Source organism: Nuphar pumila, chromosome 1, assembly GCF_984573655.1.
Source record: "Nuphar pumila chromosome 1, dmNupPumi1.hap1.1, whole genome shotgun sequence".
Lineage (NCBI taxonomy): Eukaryota > Viridiplantae > Streptophyta > Magnoliopsida > Nymphaeales > Nymphaeaceae > Nuphar > Nuphar pumila.
In genome coordinates this window covers 20,243,864-20,269,370 of record NC_143249.1, presented here as the reverse complement: position 1 = coordinate 20,269,370, position 25,507 = coordinate 20,243,864, and the positions used below count along the sequence as shown (strand labels likewise).

The 25,507-nt window shown below is 39.6% G+C and overlaps 1 protein-coding gene across 1 annotated transcript in view; it reads right to left on the bottom strand.

Annotated features, from left to right (window-relative positions):
* The window catches only part of RECQ4A (DNA helicase (RECQl4A)), an 86,156-nt gene that overhangs the window by 26,049 nt on the left and 34,600 nt on the right, over positions 1 to 25,507 (bottom strand). The window contains exon 17 of the mRNA XM_090010888.1: positions 22,629 to 22,752. Within this exon, the coding sequence (XP_089867014.1) occupies positions 22,629 to 22,752 (124 nt within the window). The remainder of the gene's footprint in view (positions 1 to 22,628; positions 22,753 to 25,507) is intronic.

Sequence of the window (25,507 nt, the reverse complement as noted above, 5' to 3'; positions counted from 1 at the left end):
CTTACGAAGTAATGGTGGTGATGAATACATGTCCAATCAATTCACACAATTTTTACTCGATAATGGAATTAAATGTGAGTTGAGTTGTCCAAGGACTTCTCAGCAAAATAGTGTGCTTGAATGCAAACACCGTCATATTGTGGAAACAACATTAACTATGATGTATGATGCTAATATCAAATCTGGTTTGTGGACAAGCATTCCATACAGCCGTGTATTTGATAAATAAAATGCCTTTGTCCAATCTTGGCGGTGATTCATCATATTCTTTGCTGCATGGTTCATAACTTAATAATTCTTGGCTGGGTGCATATGGGTGTCAATGTTTTGTTCGCATTCATGACTTGTTGTGTCATAAGTTATCTCCTTGGGCAACTGTGTCAATTCATTGGCAATGACGAGGAGTATATGGGGTATTGATGTTTTGATCATGCTGTAAATAAAATTGTTATCTCACATGTTTTTCAGGAGAATGTATGTGCAGCAATATCATCTGTTGCTGGCAATCCCGCGTTGCACTCCTTTTGGTCGTCATCTCTTCAAAAAACGCAGCCTCCCTTCAATGAGGATGTTGCACACACTCCTTTTTCTGTTGAACCACCACCAATACAGCAGCCCAGTTTTCAGTTCTTCAAGCCAGTATACAGCAGAAAAAATCGGGATTTATTAGATGTGAGTAATCAGACAGCAAGTTTACATAATCAGCCCAATGACGATGTTGTTCATAATGTTGCCAAGCCACCCATCATGTGTGATATCAGCACGCCTACAAATCAGCCAAATCAAGCCGCTGGTAGTCCATCGATTTCAGCATATGTTCCCTCAAATGATAATGTTATCCAGCCACCAGTTGTCTCCACTCGCACATCCACTTGTATCTGTCACCCGCCTGATAAATGAGTCAGTTATGAAGCCTTTTCATTAGATTTTCAGGAGTATGCCACATCTCACGATGCTACACAAGAGCCTCGTTCTTACCTTGAAGCTAGCAAAAATCCTCGATGGACAGATGCTATGAACGAAAAGATAGCAGCTCTTCATAAATATAATACATGGGAGATAGTCTCTCGACCAACAGACAAGAATGTTGTTGGATGTCGCTGGGTGTACAAGGTCAAACGAAAATCTTCTTAAATGTGCTCTGTTATTGTGAATATCGAGAAGAAGGAGCGCAGGAAGAGAGGAGAGAGAGAGGAGAGAGGAGAGAGGAGAGGGAATACTTGGAATCGGCAGCCACACTTCCTTTTCTTTTTCTGTGTGTCTACACTAATCATCATTAGGGTAAATAGGTTACAGATCCTTTTTACAATGACGGGATTACCCCTTAGTTAGTAATGAACATTACATTATAACGTAACATACACTGGGCCTATATGGGTATGGATCCTTTACTGGATCTATATCCGATCTGGATTCTAATACCCTCCCTCAAGTTGTGCATGGGATTGGACCATGTGCAACTTGTTCTTCAGATACCAAAAGCGGTTACTTGTGAGACCTTTGGTGAACATATCAGCAACTTGGTCTTCTGAAGGCACATAAACCGGTTCAATCTCTTTATCTGCTACCTTTTGTCTGATGAAGTGTTGGTCAATCTCAATATGTTTGGTTCGACCGTGATGAACAGGATTGAACGCAATTTGTATTGCACTTTTATTGTCACACATGAGGACTGAACTTGAGATACTCTCTCCCATCTCTGTAAGGAGATGCCTAATCCAGGTTACTTCTGCTGTGGTAGCTGCCATAGATCTATATTCTGCCTCTGTGCTAGATCTTGCCACAGCTTTCTGTTTTCTGCTACTCCATGAGATAAGATTACTCCCAACGAAAACACAATATCCTGAAACAGACCTTCTTTCATCTGGGTCCCCTGCCCAGTCTGCATCTGTATAGGCCAATATGTCATGTTTTGGTGTTGCCCATGAAGATTGAGCATACTTGAGACCATCACCCACTGTGCCTTTTAGATATCGGAGAATACGTTTGACGGCATCCATATGACCTATCTTTGGTTCATGCATAAACTGAGATACTTGATTTACAAAATACACAATGTCTGGTCTAGTAAAGGTAAGATACTGTAACATGCCCACTAAGCTGCGATACTTGCTGGCGTCAGGATATAATTCGCCATCACAAATGCTGAGTTTTTGATTGATAACACTGGGTGTAGGCACAGGTTTGCAATCTGTCATTCCTGCTTTGGCCAAAAGATCAAGAGTGTATTTGTGCTGAGTTAATGACATTTTTCTATCATGTTTGTCTACCTCGACACCAAGAAAATATCTTAGCCTCCCAAGATCTTTCATTTTGAATCGCATACTCAACAAACTTTTGATTTGTTGAATGTGCTCTGGAGCATTACCAGTGACCATTATATCATCAACATATATAAGTAAGAAAACCACAGTGGTTCCATCCCTGTATATAAACAAAGAATGATCTAGTTGGGAACGAATAAAACTGTGGTTCTGAATCTCTGATGAGAAGCTTTCAAACCATGACCCGGAGGCTTGCTTTAAACCATACAATGCTCTGGTTAATTTACATACATATTCTCTTGGGTCTCCCTCTGCATAACCTTGAGGTTGTTCCATATAGACATCTTCCTTTAAATCCCCATGAAGAAAAGCATTTTTAACATCAAGCTGACTAAGGCTCCACCCATGTTCAATGGCCAGGCCAAGGATAATACGAATGGTGCCCATTTTCACTACTGGGCTAAAGGTCTCATCATAGTCTTCACCATATTCTTGGGTGAAACCTTTGGCAACAAGACGTGCCTTGTATCGTTCAATGCTCCCATCCGGTTTGTATTTAATCTTATACACCCATTTTGAGCCAACAACATTTTTATCTGGGGGGCGACCAACTATCTCCCATGTTCGGCACTCATGAAGTGCCTCTATCTCCTCATTCATCGCCTCAATCCATTTGTGAGATTGAACAGCTTGACAAAAACCAGGTGGTTCCTCATGTTTTTCAATCTTAGATAGAAAGACCGGAAAGTCCATAGAGAAATTATCATAGCTTACCCATTTTTCAATTGGATGCCTTATCCTGCTTGATCTTCTTGGTGCCTCCCTGTTACTGGGTAATGTCATGTGTTCTCCAACAGGGGCATCTGTTTACTCTCTGGGTCTTCTAGTGTAGACATTCCCTTTGTATCTCTGACAGTCTGTTTCTGCTACCTTATCTGAAATTGTCTCATCATGTATGTTTTCAGGAGCCAAAGTGGTACATTCAGCAGCATGTGAAATAAGCTCAGCACTAAACCATGGATCATACCAATTATCAGCCATATCACCATGTTCACGATCATTGCTGACTTTATCTTCCAGAAAGCTATTTTCATCAAAGACAACGTTTCTGAAAATTTTGATCTTCTTATTGATAGGGTCACAACACCTGTACCCCTTGTGTTCATCTGCATAACCTACAAATTGGCATATGGAGGCTTTGTCTTGAAATTTGTTTCTCATGGATTTATCAATATGGACATAACATGTGCATCCAAATACTCGTAACTCATCATAATTAGGCTGTATTCCAAAAAGAACATAATAGGGAGACTGATTTTCAAGGATAGGCATAGGGAGCCGATTTATCACATGAGTGGCAGTGTGAAAGGCTTTTGTCCAAAGGTTAATGGGCACATTACAATCATGCATCATACTCATTGCACTTTCAACAATATGTTTGTGTTTACGTTCAGCAATTCCATTTTGATGTGGGGTATAAGGGCAAGAAACTCTACGATGTATCCCATTATCTTGGAGGAAATCTAAAAACTCTTTAGAGGAGTACTCACCACCTCCATCACATTGGAGAATTTGAATATTTTGGGAGAATTGATTTTTAACGCATGAAAATGACGAAAAATAAGAAAGACCTCTGATTTGTGTTTCATGAAGAATATCCAGGTAAAACGAGAAAAGCTATCAATAAAGGATACGTAATATTTACTTCCAGAAGACGAAGGATTGGGAGCTGGACCCCAAACATCAGAACATATTATCTCAAAAGGAATAGAAGCTCTTTTATTTATTTGATGAAAAGGAAGTACATGACTCTTGCAAACTTGACAACTGGGACACATTTTATTCTTTAATGAAAATGAAACAGACTCTGAAAGAAAACCATTGGACACTAACTTTTCAATAAAGACTTGAATACAATGACCAAGACGAGAATGCCAGAGATCTGGCTTATTACATTTGGATAAACTTAGGACGTTTTCAGAGACATGATCAGACTTGAGCTTCAAGATACTGGAGGCTGGATCTTCATTAAAGACATACATGTTTCCGCATCGCTCTCCTTTAGCGAACATCTCCTTCGTTTGAAGATCCTTGACAAAGACAGAAGTAGGAGTAAATTTCACAGATGAATTGGTAGAATCAACAAGTTTAGATACAGAGACAATGTTTTTCTTTATATTTGGTGCATGAACAACATCAGATAAAGGAATAGATGACTCAGACAAAGGAATTAGAACATTGCCTATGTTTGATATAGGGTGGTGAGTCCCGTCTCCAGTTACAATATTAGATTTTCCAAAATAGGGAACCAAAGTAGAGAATTTACCTGCATTCCCAGTAACATGAGTCGCTGCCCCTAGTCTACATACCATATTCCATCATCATTCTACTTCAGGTTCAGGTTAGCCATAGCAGACAAGAGAAGATCCTTAGCATCATCACTGACACGAAAAGTACTTGCAGTTCCTGGTGTAGCAATGTTTCTATTATTCTGTGCTCTGTTTCGATTCTGTGGATTGAACCAACAGTTGGCTTTGATGTGGCCCCGTTTATTACACTGATAGCATGTGGGAACATTCCTTGAAAAGCTGGATGTGAAATTTGGTGGAGGTAGTAATCCACGTCCACCCTGGATGACAGATCCCCTGCCTCTGCCACGTCCTCCACGTGGACGATCAACTATCATCCTTGTGGCAAGAACCTCATGTGCAGATGATTGTCCAACTGAAACATCAGACATGCTCTTCAGAGTCATTTCGTACTGAAGGAGTTTGGCACGTAGTTCCTCAAAACTGAGTAATGTAGGTAAGCACAATAAAGAGGTTACAAGGACATGATATTCTGAACCCAAAGCATTCAGTGTCTGTTGCACCTTTTCTTTATCTGATACTGGACATCCAACCATGGCTAGCTGGTCTGTAATGCTTTTGACTTGATTTAAGAATTCAATAATACTCATTGCCCCCTTTCTTAACATTTGAAATTCGCGTTTGAGAAACAACACTTTAGCCTCTGATATCTGAGAATATGTCTGAGCTAAAACCTCCCACAAGAGTTTGGATGTGCAGTCATCAGGAATAGAAATCAATATCTCTTGAGATAGTGTGGAAGTGATGTATGCAACAAGTGCCTGATCGCGCTTCATCCAAGAAACAAATGCAGGATTACGAATAGTACTCGGTAATCCTCCATCTTCTTTGGTTTCGGCTATGATAAATTCTGGAGGCATTGGAATAGAGCCATCCAAGTGGCCTGAAAGGTCTTGACTTCGAATAAAAGGAGCAATCTGTCTCTTCCAAGTCAAATAATTGTTGGTGTTTAGCTTTTCAGAAACTAGCTGTCCCAGAAAGCTAGAGGAAAGACCTTGATTAGCTGAGGTATCCATTCGCAGTCTTTGTGCAAGTGGATGGGAAGAATTCGGCTGGGATTAAAGAATGAAGAGAAGACAAGTCCACGAATGAGAAGGACTCAGCTCGTAAAGAAACAGAAACAGCAACTGACTTTGAAGTGGTAGGGAATAACAACAGACTTTGAAGTGGTAGGGAATAACAGTAGGTAGCAGATTTTGAATATGGATTTTTCAAAAGGGAATAACAGCAGATATATTGAAATCAAAGGAAATAGCAGCAGATTTTGAATAGTAGCAGTAAAGAATAAAGAAATGGAAAGAATCGAAGAATAAGAAATGGAAAGAATCGACCTGATGTTGGAGAACACGAGCTGCTGCTGTTGGAGAACACGAGGTGTTGTTGGAGATGTATTGAATCACGAAGAACAAGAAATAGGGAGAATCGACCTTCTGTTGGAGAACACGAACTGCTGCTTCTGTTGGAGAACACGAGCTGTTGTTGGAGATGTGCTCGGCTGAAGGAAGACTTGTCTGTGATCACGGCAGAAGAGGAATGATGGCAGGCAGGGCTGAAGGTGGAGCAGGCGTGATAGGTTGAGGAATGGGCCCTTTTTACGTTCCCTGATGAAGGAACAGACTTGATTCTGGGTGGAGAAGGCACGGTCGGACTCAGTTCTGGGTTGTGGGTGGAGATGGGCATATCGTAACTGAGAAAACAGGCTACTCGTTCTTTGATGGAGGCCACTCTTACGCCCAGATCAACGGCTGCTCTGATACCATCTTAAATGTGCTCTGTTATTGTGAATATCGAGAAGAAGGAGCGCAGGAAGAGAGGAGAGAGAAAGGAGAGGGAATACTTGGAATCGGCAGCCACACTTCCTTTTCTTTTTCTGTGTGTCTACACTAATCATCATTAGGGTAAATAGGTTACAGATCCTTTTTACAATGACGGGATTACCCCTTAGTTAGTAATGAACATTACATTATAACATAACATACACTTGGCCTATATGGGTATGGATCCTTTACTGGATCTATATCCAATCTGGATTCTAATAAATCTGATGGCAGCATTGAACTTTTAAAGTCAGGTTAGTAGCCAAAGGTTACACTCAAGAACATGGGCTCGATTTTCACGAAACATTTAGCCCAATAATTTGAATGGGGACGATTCGTATTGTTTTATCTCTAGCAGTATCGAATGAATGTGATCTATTTCAGTTAGATGTGAAAAATGTTGTTCTTCATGGTGATTTATTCGAAGAAGTATATATGAAACATCTGTTAAATTATGAATATCTTCACGTTCACCTGTACAGGAAAGAAGAAACGAAATTTGAGAGAAGAGGCTGCAGAGAAAACACGTTAAGAAGAGCTCAGCACAAACTCATTGTATTATGTTTTGAGTATATAACAATTACATAATTTTAGGGTACAAAAATACCCTTTTACAACAAGCATGTTTACAATACTTCCAATGTTTGGATCTTGATCCGATGCAATACAGTAGTTGGGTCTGGTCCTGCTCAGACCCAACTTGGGTCCAAGATCCAATAATGACTTCTTTTCATCCTCCCTCAAGTTGTGCATGGTCCTGGACCATGAACAACTTCCCTTTCAGAAACCAAAATTTGTCCTTTGTCAGCCCTTTGGTGAAAATATATGCAACTTGCTCTTCAGTTCGCACAAACATAGGCTCAATCTCCTTTTCTTCAACCTTTTTCCTGACAAAGTGTTGATCTATCTCAATATGCTTTGCTCGACTATGATAGATGGGATTAAAGGACATAGTGATGGCACTTTGATTATCACACAATAGAAGTGATTGAGCAATTGGTTCTCCCATCTCTATCAGGAGATGTCTTATCCATATAGCCTCAGCAGTAGCAGCAGCCATCGATCTGTATTCAGGCTTTGTACTCGACCTAGCAACCGCCTTTTGCTTTCTACTACTCCAAGAGATCATGTTTGATCCAATAAAACCACAACAACCAGAAACTGATCTTCGTTCATCTGGGTCACCATCCCAATCAGCATCAGGATAGATAATGATTTCATGGCCACTTTGATTTAATTTACTTCTCCTGTACACCAGCCCATCACCAATTGTACCTTTCAGATAATGAAGTATTCGCTTAACTGCCTCCATGTGTGATGTATGGGGTTCATGCATAAACTGAGATACCTGATTAACCGAATACACTATGTCGGGTCTAGTAAAGGTCAGGTATTGCAGCATGCAACTTATGCTACGATACCTAGTGGGATCTCCATATAAATCCCCTTCTTTAGAACTCAATTTTTGATGAATGATACTTGGAGTTTCCAATAGTTTGCAATCTTTCATGCATGCCCTATTAAGAATATCCATCGAGTATTTGTGTTGAGTAAGAGTAAGTGCATCATACGTCTTATCAACTTCCACCCCAACAAAATATCGCAGCTCTCTTATTTTGAATCTCTTACTCAATAACTTCTTCACTTCCTCAATATGATTCATGCAGTTCCCTGTGATAATGATATCATCTACGTATTGTTAAATTATGTATATATATATATACATATACTTATATATATATATATACATACATATATATAAGTATATATATACATATATGTATATATATACAGTTTTCCTTTTTTATTCTCAAAATACCCGATAGGGGTATTTTGGTAAAACCACATGTAACCTTTTTTCTTTTTATATTTTTCTTTTCTTCCTTTTTCTTTTTTCTTTTTTTCTTTTTTATTTTCACCTTTTTGTAAGACCACAAGGGCCCCACACATGTAGTCGTTGGGGCCCCAACGGTCAGATTTATGACCGTTGGGGCTCCCAACGACTACATGGCAGCCCCTTGTGGTCTTCCTCATTACTCCCTCCTCTATAAATAGAGGAGGTTTTCCTCTTGTATGGTATGGGGTTTTAACCCTCCTCTTTCTTTCTTTAATAATATTCAACTTATGACTTTAAATCATTTTCTACTTTTGTGAGTTCTGTGTGTACACTTTTAGTGTTTGTGTTCTTGGCTATTGTGGTCACTCTTAAAGAGTGTTTTTGCTTTATTGGTGCTTCCGCCCCTCTTCATTACATGGTATCAGAGCAAGGTTGGTGATCCGACTTCTACCTTCTCCTTTTGGTGCCTTGGGATGCGTGCCTCTCAAGCTTTTTAAAGAAGGAAAGAAGTTCTTTTTGGCTCTTATGGAACGTGATTCTAAAGTTAAGCTTTCTTTCAAGCTCAATGGATCCAATTATCTTATGTGGGCCTCCGTTATGGAAAATGATCTAAGAGGTAAGAAACTTTGGGGTTTTGTTATGGGAACTACTCGCGAGCCCTCTCTTGTTCTCACTAAAATTGAAAATGATATTGAAAAAGCTTTAGATGGCGATGAACGCATCAAAGCTATAAATGATCATCAATCCAAAATTGAGGATTGGAAAGTAATCATGCCAAAATTTTGGCATGGTTTATGAACAATGTGGACCTCAAAAATTATGCAAATATTGCAAAATTTAGAAGAGCCAATGAGGCATGGTTTTTCCTTAAGGGTATGTATACCCAAAAGGATCTTGCTTGACAATTTTTTTGTCAAGAAAAAATTTGTTCCACTAGACAAGCGGATATGAGTGTCTGTGACTACTTTAGCTCTTTAACCCCTCTTTGGGATGAGCTTGTTCTTCTTGAGCCTAAATGGGTGGCTTCGGAAGATATTGAGTTAAGAAGAGAACAAATTGAAAAGGAGCACTTTTTCCAATTTCTTCATGGTCTACGACCGGAATATGAACAAGTTAGGGCATCTCTTCTCCATAGAAGTAAAGCCTTACCCATTGAAGACGCCCTTGCCGAAGTCTGCCAAGAAGAAACTCGACTTGGCCTAAGTATCAAGAGTGATGAAGTTTTGGCCGTTTCTAGGCCCGGATCAAATGTAAAAGCATATAGACCTCCCCACATCAACAAAAATAATGGATATAGAAAGGGAGTGATTTGCCACTATTGCAATGAACCGGGTCACATTAAACCGGTTTGCCCAAAGCTAAAAGGGAAAGTGGCCACGGTTGGAGAAAACTCTTCAAAGAAGGAAGAAGAAAGTGTCAAAGAGGGAGATATCAAAGAAACTCTTAATCATATCTCTGAAGTTCTCCAACAACTTCTCAAGACTTCTTCATCTTCAACATCTGAAGCCGCCATCACCTACTCTTCATCACCTCCAGGTACGTGGATATAGACTCTGGTGCTTCTTTTCACATGACATCTCATAAAAACTCACTCTCTAATGTTTTTTCCGAACCCATATCTTCTTATGTTTCTACGGCCGATGGGACATCTTTAAAAATTGAAAGTATTGGGACACTTGATTTTAAAACTTCTCTAACCTTCTTTGTTCCTAAAGTAAGAGTCGTTCCAAAAATTAATCTAAATCTTTTTTCCGTTTCCCAAATCACCGATCATGGATGCAAAGTCTCTTTCTCACCTAAAGATTGCACCGTGCAGGATCTCCAGTCAGGAAAGCTGATTGGGCAAGGCCATAGAAGGGGTGATCTCTATTTTATGGATTTTTTGACTCTTTCATCTAAGTCATCTTGCAATCTTGTAAAGGACAAAAGTATTGGAATTTGGCATGAGAGACTTGGTCATCCAAATTTTTGTAAAAATGTCTCTTTTTCCTTTTTTGAACAATACTTGTAAAGACAATCACATGACTTGTAAAGCTTGCATTTTTGGGAAATCTAAAGCCACTCCATTTCCTCAAAGAAATTATTTCACCACTCGGCCTTTTGAACTTGTTCATTCCGACGTATGGGGACCTTCCCCTATTTTGTCCAAAGGAGGATTTTCGTACTATGTGGTCTTTATTGATGACTTCACTCGATTTACATGGATTTACTTCTTAAGTCGCAAATCCGAAGTTTTCTCTTTCTTTAAAGAATTTCATGCAATGGTCAAAAATCAATTTTTGGAAAATCTATCAATTCTTAAGTCCGACTCGGGAGGTGAATACATGTCCAATGAATTTCAAAACTATTTAAAAGAAAACGAAATTTGCCATCAACGTTCTTGTCCAAACACTCCGCAACAAAATGGGCTTGCAGAAAGAAAGCATAGACACATATTAGAAACCACAAGAACCTTATTAATCTCAAAAAATATTCCAAAATCTTTTTGGGCCGAAGCGGTTCTAACCTCAACGTATCTTATCAATACAACTACTTCATCTTCTTTAAAAAATCTTTCTCCATTTGAGAAACTTTACAATATGTCTCCCGATTACAAAAGAGTAAGAATTTTCGGATGTAAATGCTTTGTTTTAACTCACAAAAATGATATACTTTCTTCTAGAGCTATTGAATGCATTTTCTTAGGATATGGCGAAAAACAAAAAGGTTATCGATGCTTTGATATATCAAATAATAAACTTTATATCTCAAAAGATGTTACATCCTTAGAAGAAGAAAATGGTTTTTCGCATAAACCAAATGAAGATATTGATTATTCCTTTTTATTTGACTTATTGCCTCAAGAAAAGGTCATTAATGATAATATTGAATCTAGTGAATCGCACATAGACGATTTTTTTGAACCTCCAAATGATGACCAAAATTTACAAGAAAATGTGTAAAGGCAAATACAAGTCTACTCTAGAAGAAATGAAAGTAATCCTCCTTGTACCCTTGAAAAATTCTCTCCAAATGAGTTAACTGAAGAAACCTCTCATAGAAGATCAAATCGTATTTCAAAAATACCAAATAGATTTGTATGTTATGATTCTTTTTCTCCAAATTTTCTGGCATGTCTACTTGCTCTTCACTCAATTAATGAACCATTTCATTATAATGATGCTAGACAATATGCCCATTGGAATGAAGCAATGGAACTGGAACTTAATGCACTTAAGAGGGCTCAAACTTGGGAAATTGTTGATCCACCCAATGGCAAGAAACCCATTGGATGCCGATGGGTTTTTAAAGTTAAGACTAAGTGCGATGGATCTTTAGAAAGATATAAGGTCAGGTTAGTGGCCAAGGGATATGCCCAAGAGTATGGGATAGATTATGATGAAACCTTTGCCCCTGTTGCTCAAATGACTAGTGTTTGAGCTCTTATTGCAATAGCCTCTGCTAAAAAATGGCCAATTTTTCAATTATATGTCAAAAATGTCTTTTTAAATGGAAATTTAAATGAAGAAGTTTACATGGAACCACCTCCGGGTATGAATTTAAATGGTAAAATTTTGAAATTAAAAAAGGCCTTATATGGACTTAAGCAAGCTCCTAAAGCTTGGTATGATAAATTTAGTAATGTATTAATCAATTTAGGATTTACTTCTTGCTATACTGACACTGCTCTTTTTGTTAAGAAAAGAGGTAATCTCATCGTTATTCTTCTGTTATATGTTGATGATATGATCATCACTGGGGATGACAAAAATGGGGTAAATGATGTGAAGTCTATGTTGAAAGAAACTTTTGATATGTCTGACCTTGGATTCTTGAGATATTTTTTAGGAATTGAAGTGGCTTACTCCCCGCAAGTATACATTTTATCTTAGATGAAATTGGCAGCAGACATTTGTACCAAATCTGGAATATCTGATGAAAAGAAAGTTGAGACTCCTGAAGTTATCAATGCAAAACTGAGACTTGAGGATGGTGTTCTTCTTGAGGATCAAACTCCCTATCGTCAATTAATTGGATCTCTCACCTATTTATCCATCACCCGTCCAGACATAGCTCATGCAGTTCATATTGCAAGTCAGTTTCAGCATGCACCTATTACAGTTCATATGGTGACTGTAATGAGAATTGTGTGATACATCAAAACTACCATCTCTAAGGGACTCTTCTTATCCTCTTCCTCATCTCTTGAATTAACTGCTTTTACTGATGCTGACTGGCGAGGAAATCCCAATGATCGTATCTCAACTACTGGTCTTTGCATTTTTTTAGGTGAATCTCTCATCTCGTGGAGATGTAAGAAGCAGCGAAAGGTCTCACTATCATCCACTGATAGCTGAATATCGGGCTATGGCAAATGACAACAATGGAAATCGTGTGGCTCAGAGGACTCCTTGGTGACATGGGTCTCCTCATTTCCTCACCCACCAAGCTCTGCTGTGATAACAAAAGTGTGATCTACATTACAAGCAATCATACGTTTCACGAACGGACCAAGCATATCGAGATGGATTGTCACTACGTTCGAGATGAATTCCTCAGAGGAACTATCACATTATCATACGTCACCTCAGAATATCAACTGGTTGACTTCTTCACCAAAGCGCTCCCAACTCCATGATTTATGTTTCTTCTTGGCAAACTTTCGGTCTTCTCCCCGTAAAGTTTGAGGGGCGTGTTAAATTATGTATATATATATACATATACTTATATGTATACATACGTATATATATAAGTATATATACATATATGTATATATATACAGTTTTCCTTTTTTTATTCTCAAAATACCTGATAGGGGTATTTTGGTAAAACCACATGTAACCTTTTTTCTTTTTATATTTTTCTTTTCTTCCTTTTTTTTTTACTTTTTTTCTTTTTTATTTTCACCTTTTTGTAAGACCACAAGGGCCCCACACATGTAGTCGTTGGGGCCCCAACGGTCAGATTTATGACTGTTGGGGCTCCCAACGACTACATGGGAGCCCCTTGTGGTCTTCCTCATTACTCCCCCCTCTATAAATAGAGGAGGTTTTCCTCTTGTATGGTATGGGGTTTTCACCCTCCTCTTTCTTTCTTCAATAATATTCAACTTATGACTTTAAATCATTTTCTACTTTTATGAGTTTTGTGTGTACACTTTTAGTGTTTGTGTTCTTAGCTATTGTGGCCACTCTTAAAGAGTGTTTTTGCTCTATTGGTGCTTCTGCCCCTCTTCATAACACGTATATCAATAGAAGAGTGGTGACATCTTGTTCATTGTGAATGAATAATGAATGATCTAGAAGAGACCGAGAGAAACCGTGCTTCTGTATTTCCAGCGAGAAACTTTCAAACCAGGACCGAGAAGCTTGTTTCAATCCATAGAACGCTCTCTTCAACTTGCATACATACTGATTAGCATCTTGTTCCGCATACCCAGTGGGTTGTTCCATATAAACTTCCTCTTTTAGGTCCCCGTGTAAAAAGGCATACTCAACGTCCATCCATGTTTAATGGCTAGACTCAACACAATGTGAATGGTTCCCATCTTAACAACAGGGCTGAAAGTTTCATCAAAGTCCTGTCCTTGTTCCTGTGTGAATCCTTTGGCAATAAGTCTAGCTTTATACCTTTCAATGCTTCCATCTGGCTTATATTTTATCTTGTACACCTACTTCTATCCAACCACATTTCTATTTAATGATCTAGGCACAACTTTCCATGTACCACATTCATGTAAGGATTCCATTTCTTCATTCATTGCTCCAATCCATCTTCTAAAACTTGCAACTTGATAAAATATGAGAGGCTCATCCTCTTTGTTTATGGACGTTAGGAACAGTTGAAAATCCAATGAAAAATTTTTATAGCTTACCCACTTGTCAAGCGGATGTCGGGTACGGGTGGATCTTCTGATGTCCAACATCTGTGGAGCGGGAGTAGAAGGACCAATGTCTATGCAAGGGATCGACTCTTGCTCTCGTCGGGTGTATACAACACCTTTATACCTTACTGGCTCCAAGTTTTGTGTGGTAACCTCTTCTGGTTGGGGTACAGTTGTTGATTCTTCACATATCTCCTTCTGACTGCAATCTGTAGGCCAATCTTTGTAATAACCAGGAAAAATAATAATAATTTCGAACCCGGGTCGGATCCGGATCCGAGCCCCGTAAAGGGAGGGCTATCGGTAGGCTGTAAGGGCCTACCGAGCGACGCCTGTCCCCCTTTTTCTGCTTATAATGAAGCAGGCAGGAGGGGGGGAAGCATCGAATGCTCTCCCCTACCTGTCGCCTCTCCTCTCCCCGACGCCCCTTTTCCCCCTCTCGGCTCCCCCGATTTCCCTCTTCCTCTGTCTCCCCTTCCTTCTCATCGTTGTTGCCACCCGCCATCGCCGATGCCCACCGACACCCGCTACCCACCTCCGTCCGGCACTGTCTGCCTCCGCCGGCGACCTCCAGGTGAGTCCCCCCTCTCAATCGTCTTCCTGTTTCCCACATGAGAGGGGGGAGCGAACCCCTCCGCCTGCGGCCTCGACAGGAGGGGGGGGTGGCTTCCGGCAGGGGGGTTTCGCCCCCCCCCCCCCCCCCCACTACCTTGTGCTTTCTGGCAGGGGGCGAGCCCCCTACCATGCGTTTTTTTGGCAGGGGGTTTCGCCCCCCTTGCCTTGTGCTTTCCGGCAAGGGGGCGAGCCCCCCTGCCTTGTGTTTTTGGCAAGGGGTTTCGGGCCCCTGCCTTGCGCTTTCCAGCAAGGGGGCGAGCCCCCCTGCCTTGTACTTTCCGGCAGGGGGCTAGCCCCCCTGCCTTGTGTTTTTGGCAGGGGGTTTCGGCCCCCTGCCTTGCGCTTTCCGACAGGGGGGCAAGCCCCCCTGCCTTGTGCCTTCCGGCAGGTGGCTAGGCCCCTGCCTTGTGTTTTCCGGCAGAGGCAAGCCCCCTGCCCTCTTATGTTTTCCGCCCCCTGCCTTCTTGGGTTTTCTGGCAAGGGGTTTCACCCCCCTGCCTTATGTTTTCAGGCAGGGGGTGAGCCCATGCCTTCTTATGTGTCGCGGCAGGGGGTTTCGCCTCCCTGCCTTGCGTTTCCTGGCAAGGGAGCGAGGCCCCTGCCTTCCTGTGCTCCTCGGCAGGGGGGCTTTGCCCCCCTGCCTTGTGCTTTCCAGCAAGCGGCGAAGCTCCCCCTGCTCCCCTTTTTGCTTCCCATCAAGGGGGAGCAGGGGGCTATGCCCCCTGCCCTGTTTCCTGTTGAGAAGGGTTTGGCAAGGAGCCTCTGCTCCCTCCCCTATCTTGCTCCCTCCGTCCTTCTTGTGCAGGGAGCTGCGCTCCCTGCCTCCCCTAGTTTTTGGGATCCGGTACCACTGCAAGTCTCACCGGACCCGTCCCTCGTGGTATTATGGCGTATTAACCTTTTTAGCTTTGCAGGTTGCACCACAGAGCCTTCTCGTGTTACGCGACCCGAGACAGTGATCACTTACGCTCGCAAGCGTACAGACCCTCGCACCCCCTCTAGGTAGGGTTTTGCGTAAAAAGGAACAGGAACAATGAACTGCTAAAAACAAAATGACTTAACCAATAAATTAAAACATTTACATATAGTATATATGTGTGTCCTTTCCTGCACTTTACTTATCGTTGTCGTCGCGCTATATGTGCCAAGGCTTTCCTTTTTGTGTACCTTTATTTATTGTCTTTTACTTCCAGGACACGGTTTCGCGATCCTGATCTCGTTTCCTTTCTGCACTTTACTTTTCGTTGTCGTCGCGCTATACGTGCCAAGGCTTTTCTTTTTGCACTTTTATTTCTTGTCTTTTACTTTCAGGACGCGGTTTCACGATCTTGGCCTCTGTTGATTTCATTTGTTGTTGCTTCTGCTATTTCATGCATATATATGTCACTCTTCTTTTTATTGTCGTAGTCTCAACCCTGCCGTGGATTGGTAGGGTTCGACAACAGAGCTTAGCCTTGCATAAGAGCGCAAGTATCAACGTTCGAACTCTGAAGTGAGTTACGAAATGAGATACGGGTTTTCCTAACTTGAGACAAGACCCTCGTTGCATGAAGGGCTGTTGTTTCCTGAGTTTGGGCAAACGTTTGGTTTTTGGGTACTAATGCAACACTAATATAGTTGGCACGGTGCAATGAGTACTACGAGGCAGATTAGGCCTCGATCGTGCAATGATACTGATTTATAATACACCAAAAAGGTCTCAGGCGCCTTCACATGCAAGATGCTCGTTTGGGTCTAATGGACCAGGGCATGAAGAATGAGGCGGCGGTTAAGAAACACCTGTCGCGCTCAATTCGACTCAGCTTCGCCAAGAGAGAGGACGAAGGGTACCAACTCCGATGGACATGCCATTAATGGCTATTTATGGGCAAAAGGCTCGGCTTCCCCGGTCATCGGAGGTTAGGGGAAAGAGGCTTGCACTAGATAGCCTAACACTTCTGCAGAAGTTGGATGCATTCCTACTGGGCCTTTGAGAGCTTGCTCTCTCGACAACCGATCGTCCCCTTAGGATAGGATTCAGTCAGTCAACCAAGGTATCTTAAGATACATAGCATAATAAACCCTCGGATTGGTCTCGATTGTTTCGGCTCGTGTGCCATGTACGTACTCTCATGGCCGGTTAACAAGTGATAACTAAATTAAGCATCCTCACCCTTCAAGTGTTGTTTTTGCATACTTGTGGTATTACGTGCTTGCATACTGGTGAGTTTCCTGTGCGGTATATCTTTTCTCATTGTTGTTGTCGTGGTATGCTTAACTGTTTTACCTGCTAGTTGTTCTTATTCTTTTTGCACTCCTACTAGTTTCTCACAAGACTGACCCATTTTATGGGCAGGTGATGAGTAGCGGCGACAGGCAGTCAACGGTGCATGCGACGTGGCTCGAGGCTATATTTTTCCTTCCAGACTTTTGGCTGTCATTGCAGGGTTTTGAGTTTTTGGTTTTTGTTTTGATCTGGGGGTTGGGCCTCTTGTTGTTTTCCTTGTACAGTGACTTTTTATTAAGAATTTAGTACTCTTTTCAGTTGTCTGCTATTTATCGTTGTGGTCATGTTTGGATTGGCGAGCTAACGTGTCTGGGATTTGCAAAACTTGATTTTCAAAATAGAAAGATACTTTTTGAAGAGTTTTCAAAACAACAGAGTTCAAACTTCCAGGGATTTTCCTCAGAAAACTTTAATTGTCAAGTTAAGAAATTTCGAGGCGTTACAATCTTCCCTAGCATTGGAGAAGAGTTCTGAATTTAACCATGGATAGTACACCTCAACACTGGGACGTGAATCAAAAACATGAAGACTTGGAACATCGGGTTGATTGTCAAAATTCATCTCGTCAAAAACCACATTTCTCGATATTTTAACGTGTTTGCTCAATGGATCATAGCACCTATACCCATTGTAATCTTCAGCATATCCCACAAACCTGCACTTTAAGGCTTTGTCGTGAAACTTATGTCTCAATGAGTTGTCAACGTGAACATAGCACACAGATCCAAACATGTGTAATTCATGATAGTCGGGATGTATGACAAACAGAGAAAAAAGTGGTGACTTATTTTCTAAAATGGTCATGGGCAACCGATTTATCATATGGACTGTGGAGTGAAAAGCTTATGTCCATGAGGTGATAGGAAGATTACTTTCGTGCATCATGCTAATTGCATTCTCAACAATATGTCGATACTTCCTTTCAGCTATCCCATTTTGTTGAGGTGTATGTGGGCAAGACACTTTTCTCTTTATTCCATTATGTTGAAGGAAACCAACAAAATCACTAGAAGAGAATTCACCTCCTCCATCACATTGGAAATTGAGAATATTGGTAGAGAAATGATTTTTGACAAAGGAATTAAATTTGTGAAACAATCCAAAAACTTCTGATTTATGTTTCATGAAAAATATCCAAGTATAGCGTGAATAACTATCAATGAAAATAAGGTAATATTTACTACCAGAAACAGAAGCAATTGGGGAAGGACCCCAGACATCAAAACATATGACCTCAAAAGGCCTTGAAGCTCTCTTACTAATTGAATTGAAGGGCAAGACATGACTCTTATATAAATGACAACTAGGACATTTTATATTATTGGTTTCTGAACTCAGACTGGACTAAGGAATGAAATTATTCAAGACAAGTTTTTCAATAAAATGACAACCAGAGTGACCCAAACGACTATGCCAAAGAGTTGGCTTATTACATTCAGAAATGGCAAACACATATTCAGAAGAACCAAAAGATGGATGTTGATAAGGCTTTAAGGACGAACAGGCAGGATGAACAGAGAAGGAGGGATCTTCTTGAAAGATGTACATGTTGCCTCGTCTCTTTCCCTCAGTGAATGTCTCCCTCGTGCGAAGATCCTTGACATAAACAGAAGAGGGACTAAATTCGACTGAGGCATTAACATCATCGACAAGCTTTGAGACAGAAACAATGTTCTTCTGAATATTAGGAGCATGAATAACATTTGAAAGATTAAGGAGAGACTTGGACATGGGTATAATGGCATTTCCAATATGTGAAATGGAGTGATGAGAACCATCTCCTGTGACTATGTTATTCTTACCAACATAAGGAATAGGATTCAAGAGTTTACCTGTATCATCCGAGACGTGGGTCGCCGCTCCGACGTCGACGTACCAAATGCCCTTATCATTTTGTTTCATATTCAAGCCTGCCAAGGCTGCCAATAGTAATTCATTTACTTCTCCTTCTTCCTTAGCCTTTATTTGTGGGATTTTTCCTTTATTTTGAGGATTAAACCAACAATTTGCTTTAATATGCCATTTCTTATTGCATAGGAAGCAAGTAGGAATGGGCCTTTGTCCCTATATACTGAGCGTTGGAAGAAGGCCACGACCCCCAAAAGCATTTCTCCCTTGTCCTCCCCTACCTTGAAAAGAATTCCCTTCTCTACCTCTACCATAAGCCAGCCTCGTGGCCAGCACATCTTGAGTTCCTGAATGCACATGGGTGTCCTCAGAAAACCCTTTCAGGGTCATTTCATACTACAGTAGCTTTGCACGAAGATCTTCAAATTTGGGAAGTTCTGGGAGACACAGCAAAGATGTTGCCAAAACATGATAGTCTGGCCCCAATCCACTGAAAGTCTGTTGCACCTTCTCTTTATCACTGACAAGACATCCCACAATAGCCAACTCATTTGTGATGCCTTTCATTTTATTCAGGTACTCCATAATAGACATTGAATCTTTCTTCATATGTCTGAACTAGTCTGTCCTATAGCTCTTTGGTTGAACAATCATCGGGAATGGCTAAAAGAACTTCTTGTGAGAGTGTTGAGGTGATGTATACAACTAATGCTTGATCTCTTTTCATCCAAGCAACATAATCTGGATTTTTGTGAAGAACAATAGATTGCGCCCCTTTATCATCCATGTTTTCCTGCGAAGTGAACTTTGGAGGGGGTGAGACTGATCCATACAGATGTCCAGTCCAGAGAGATCTTGGATCCTTATAAAAGGAACGATATGCCTTTTTCAGGTCAAGAAATTAGAATTATTAAGTTTTTCAGACACCAATTGGCTAAGAAAATTGGAGGAAAGGCCCGATTGCGAGAAAGATGAGTCCATTTGAAAGAATTGTGAAAACAGTCACTCAAATATTCTACCCCTTTTTTTTTACATATATATTCTATTCGGGTATGATCAGAAAAAGAAACTGATCAAAACTGGATATCAAAGATTGAATCAGTATCAGATTCAATAAAGGCATGAAAACAGATGAACGTGATGTCAGTTATGAACACTCCAAGGCAAAAGTATTTCAAACGGAAAACAGCACAATATTGAATATCAGCACAGAGGATGGTTTCAGATTAAAACAAAATCGTGAAACAAAAATAAAGGTATTTCAGACTGAAACAACACAATATTGAATATCAGCACAGAGGATGGCTTCAGATTAAACAGGAATCTGTGTCTTTTCTTGTCAAGAAATCCAAACGAAAATCTCAGTTTGGTTAAAGAAAGGATGCTAGATATGTTTCAGATTAAGTAAAATCGTGAAACAGATATGAAATAGAAGTAAAGAAGGAAGACGTTAAAGAAAAAATGATTGATTCTGAGAGAATCAGGTCTAGGGAAGAAAAGATAAGAGAAGACACTGAAAAAGAAAGGGGGAAGGGGAAGACACTGACGTCTAATCAAATGGGAACCAGATCTGAAGTAGAAGAAGAAAGGAAGGAGACATTAACGTCCTTACCTGGACTGAAACCGAGATTGAAGGACACGCTCAGAAACCGAGATTGAAGAATCGATATTTTCTTGACTTGGAAACCTCAGATCATCTCTTTAGATAATCCCTCTAGAAAGGAAGCTCAGGCCCAGCTTTAACACTGCTCTGATACCATGTTAAATTATAATATCTTCACGTTCACCTGTACAGGAAAGAAGAAACGAAAATTGGGAGAAGAGGCTGCAGAGAAAACACGTTAAGAAGAGCTCAGCACAAACTCATTGTATTGCGTTTTGAGTATATAACAATTACATAATTTTAGGGTATAAAAATACCCTTTTACAATAAGCATATTTACAATACTTCCAACGTTTGGATCATGATCCGATCCAATACAGTAGTCGGGTCTAGTCCTGCACAGACCCAACTTGGGTCCAAGATCCAATAATGACTTCTTTTCAACATCCACCTGGCTAACCTGAGGGTGATCCTCAATCTATTGTGCTCATATTAAAAAAGGTTATATATAGGCTGAAACAAGCATCGCTTGCGTGGTTTGACACTTTTAGTACTGTGGTCCGGTCTCTTGATTTTAAGTGTAGCCACTACGACTATTCTTTGTTTGTTCACTTTGCAAATCAGATATTACTATTATCTTGGTCTATGTAGATCACATTATTATTATTGGCAGTTGTAGTGCTAAGATTAAGCAATTGAAATTAGTTCTCAATGGGTGGTTTCACATGAAGGATTTGGGCCCTCTTCAATTCTTCTTAGGTGTGCATGTGGATCAACAAACAGATTGACTCATTCTTTCACAACACAAGTATGCTAGACACAAACTCCACCGTAGCGGGATGATAGAGTGTAAGCCAGTCCATATCCCTATGGCAATTCCGGCCCAATTGGGTAATACTCTTGCAGACGATGTTGATTTGCCTGAGCTTGAGAAATATTGCAGTATCATTGGAGCTTTACAATACTTATCTTTTACACACCCAGACTTGGCTCTTTCAGTGAATCAGTTATCCCAGTTTATGCATAAACCACAGGTGAGACATATGGCCTTATTTATGTCAGACCTGCTTCCTTGAGTTCTCAAGTCACTGTTAAAGTTATAGCCTACTCTGATGTTGACTGAGCCCGTGATCTCTCTACACGACGTTCTATGACTGGTTATGGAGTTTTTCTCAAAACTCATTTAGTGTCTTAGGCTAGTCAAAAGCAAAAAACGGTAACCCGTTCGAGCACAGAGGCGAAATATTGTGCTATGGCAATAGTTACTAGAGAGGTTACGTGGATTAAGCATATTCTTTCTAGTCTCCACTAACACATCTCTAGCTCACTACTATATTTTGATAATCGAAGTGAAGTGGTCATTTCTACCAATCCAATTCAACATGGTAAGATAAAACATGTAGAAATCAATCAAACCAATGTCAGAGAAAAGGTGGAACCAAAAGAAATTCAGCCGGTATTCATTCGAGGAGAAGATCAGGTTGCCGACCTTTTTACCAAAGCTCTTAATGTGAACGACACTAGTACTTGAAATCCAAATTGCCCATGGTTCATCACCATGTTCAGTTTGAGGGGGGCATGTTAAGAATACTCGATGTTTGAATATGGATCTGGATCCAGATCCATAATGTAACACGTCACACATATAAATATAAGAAAAGACGTTAGATCTAAAGAGATGTCTTCCTTTCTAATCCACAGGTCTTATCTCTTTTGCTTTCTTTGTTTTCCTCCTTTCTTGTATGATTATTGTGCAGGAACAGATCTCCAAAGGATTTTCGCACTTTTTACGATCTTGATTACTTATTTTGTATTTGCCCGCATTCTTTTTTCTTTTCAAAATTTGTCATCAATTACATTACATTTGATTATCAATTATAGTAATTTACAATTTTTTTGTATATATAGGCGTATCTTATAAACATATATGTATGTACCTAAATACACACTCGCACATAAATGTTGTGTATGGTCGTATCTCCGTCTCCAAATTTTCCAGAATTGCCATGTCATACCAAGTGTATCTGCATTGTATCCCATTCCCACATCCATATCCATGTGACATAGCGCTCGACACACACACATACACACACACACAATATAAATATAGGTAGAGAATCAAAGATATGTGATTATCAAGGGATACCCATTCCAAATGCAACTGTGGCACAAATTATATTTATTTCATCTTTGCTCCATTGTTTCTGAACCAAAGCCCGTTGCTGAGGATCCATGTTAGCATGATAAAATGCTGCTTTATGGCCAAATTCCTGCAGAAAAAAGGCAATCCATTCATTACAATAACAAGGACCATGTATTTATTTGCTAAAGGAAAAATATAGCTCATAATAATCAAAGTATCCACAAAACATAGCCAAAATCAAAACCGATATTGGTTAAAATGTTTTGAAAAAACAGCCAAAATACTAAAGGTCATGGAGATAAGAATAGTGTTGACGTTAAATTCAAAAAACATAACAAAATAGCACCCTTGAATATAACTAGGGCTGCATAACAAGCCAAGGCGTTTTTGAAAATCTCAGGCTCATCTAAGCAAAGCACAGATCGAGTTTGGTTTGTTTATTAAACAGGATGAGCTCCAAACTAGTTCCAGGTTCATTTAGTTGAATGAGTGGAGCTTGACCTTAAGCTTATACTCATTAAAGTTTGTTAGAGCTAAGTTATGTTTTAATTGTACAAATAGAACATGGTTAAACTTAATTATCTTATTTGATGCATTCACTGCAATATATATATATATATATATATATATATATATATATATATATATATATATATATATATATATATATATATATATGTTTCTTTATTGCTTAGCCTCTCCACTTTTGACTAATGTGAAGGGTTGGACTCATGTCTCATCTACATTTTTACTTGTTTTTAGAATAATATTTACTAATTTAAAAGTCAACTCAAGCTCAACCTAGCCAATATTGGACATTAATGCTCTGACTTAGATTGGTTCGAGCTAACATCAAGCTTGAGCATAGTTCAGGCTGGACCAATCTGCAGTCAAACAGCCCAAGGCTCAGGCTCAACTTTAATATTATTAATGCAATTACAAACACATAAAAATTTCTTATAAAAATCTAAACAATCCAAATAACTAGGTTAGACAAGATGATCAGACACATACATCATTGAAATGGCAATATGAAGGCATGATAAGTATAGCTAGAAAATTGGTTAACACTCATCATCATGCTTTAATTAGGAAGCAGTTTTTATGGTCCAATATTGCAAAGTGCTAGCCTACCAGCCAAGCAGAAAGAAAGACCATGGCCCAATTAACATTGACAAACATACATCATTTAGATGAGCAAAGCCTAATGACCATCCATAAAACCAAACTTCTTAGCATAACAAAATATTCATAAGAAACATTTGTCGGAGAGCATCAGGAGGATGGTTGTTGCAATGATCCATCAAGGTATCAAGAATGATCTAGAGAGTAGGGACAAGAAAATTGGTAAAAAACAAATGGCACTTAGTGTGGGTGAGACCGTGAGAGATACTTTAAGGGTAAATGGACTTTTCTGTGTGTTGAGTTAATTTAGAGGGGAGGGATGAAGGAACAGAAGCATCATGAGATCCATTCTCCAATTCATTTATGACAGTGAATTGTAATGTCATGCATTTTCATACCTAGTCAATTTGAAATTTTTGAAAAATTTGTTTAAGTATAGGGGGAAATTAATGAATGTCCAATGTCAAGAATGCGTTAATGGAGTTTGTGCTTGGCCCAGATCCTATCGACAAGGTCGATATGAGCCAACAAAAAAAGTACTAAAAAGCTTTATTTTCGACCTTTAAATTCAAGCGAAATTTGAGTTAAAATCGGGCAAATTTCGAAAGCGAAATTCAAAGTATATGTCGTTGGATGCGTCTCGTAATCCTGAGTCCAACGATACTTTATTTTTCCCAATTTGAGCTATAGTTGGCCCAAAATCTTTTTTTTTTCAAAAAAAGACCGCCTTGACGGGTCAGGATCCAGATTTGGATAGGACTGGATCAAAATCCATGAGATTCAAATTAATATGGATCTGGACTCAATCCAAGACCCATATTAATTAGAAATAAATCCAAGTTAGGATCCAAATGAATTTTGGGTATGGATTTAGATCTCATATCTGAGTCTGAATCCAAAATCCAATATTTGATTACAATACAGCTTTAAATTCGAATTTCAGGTTAAAATAAAGTAAATTTTAAAGTTAAAAAGACACACAGAGGGATAAGGCACCCTCTCGAAGCCTCTAGATAACGATTTAGTAATAAATCATTGATAAATAATTAAATTATTATTTAAAAGGTATTAACTCTGAATTTCAAAAGTTGCTTTATAGTAAGTCTTTAGAAGAATCTACCCTAACCATAAAATGAGGAGAGAAAAAGGTAAGTGAAAGTAAAAGAGGCTAATTAGCAAAAGAATAAAGTAGCAAATGAAGTTTAAAAAAGTCAACAAAGGAGGAGGTTGAGGAAAAATAAGGAAAGTGGGATTTGGAGATATAGTGGGACTCTATCTTGAGCCCACCATATTGGGAAACCCTAGAGGGGCGTCACCACTAGGGGCTTCCTTAATAAAACAAAAAAAAATGGTGAACTACAAAAAGGGAGAGAAAAGGGCTTCCTTAATAAAACAAAACAAAAATCGTGAACTATATAAAGGGAGAGAAAGAAGAAAAAGAGGAGAAAAAAAGAAACAAAGAGAGAGAGAGACGTGTGAAGAAGAGGAAGAAGAAGGAAGAAGTCATTTTCTCCTCCTTATAGTCGAAGCATATTGGGTTCGTTTCAAACTTCAAAAGAAAAGAGGTACGGGCTCTTCTCTCTTTTCAAATGAAAAAAAAAATGTAAATCGGGTTGAGTATATTAGCAAAAATACAAAGAAAGCCGATTTATTCTTCTTCAATGGTGTTTATGTATATATATATTGTTACCGATTTCTCTTCCTTACCTAAAGAGGTTAAGAAGAGTTGGAAATCCAAAGTGAAATTCTCAAAACCT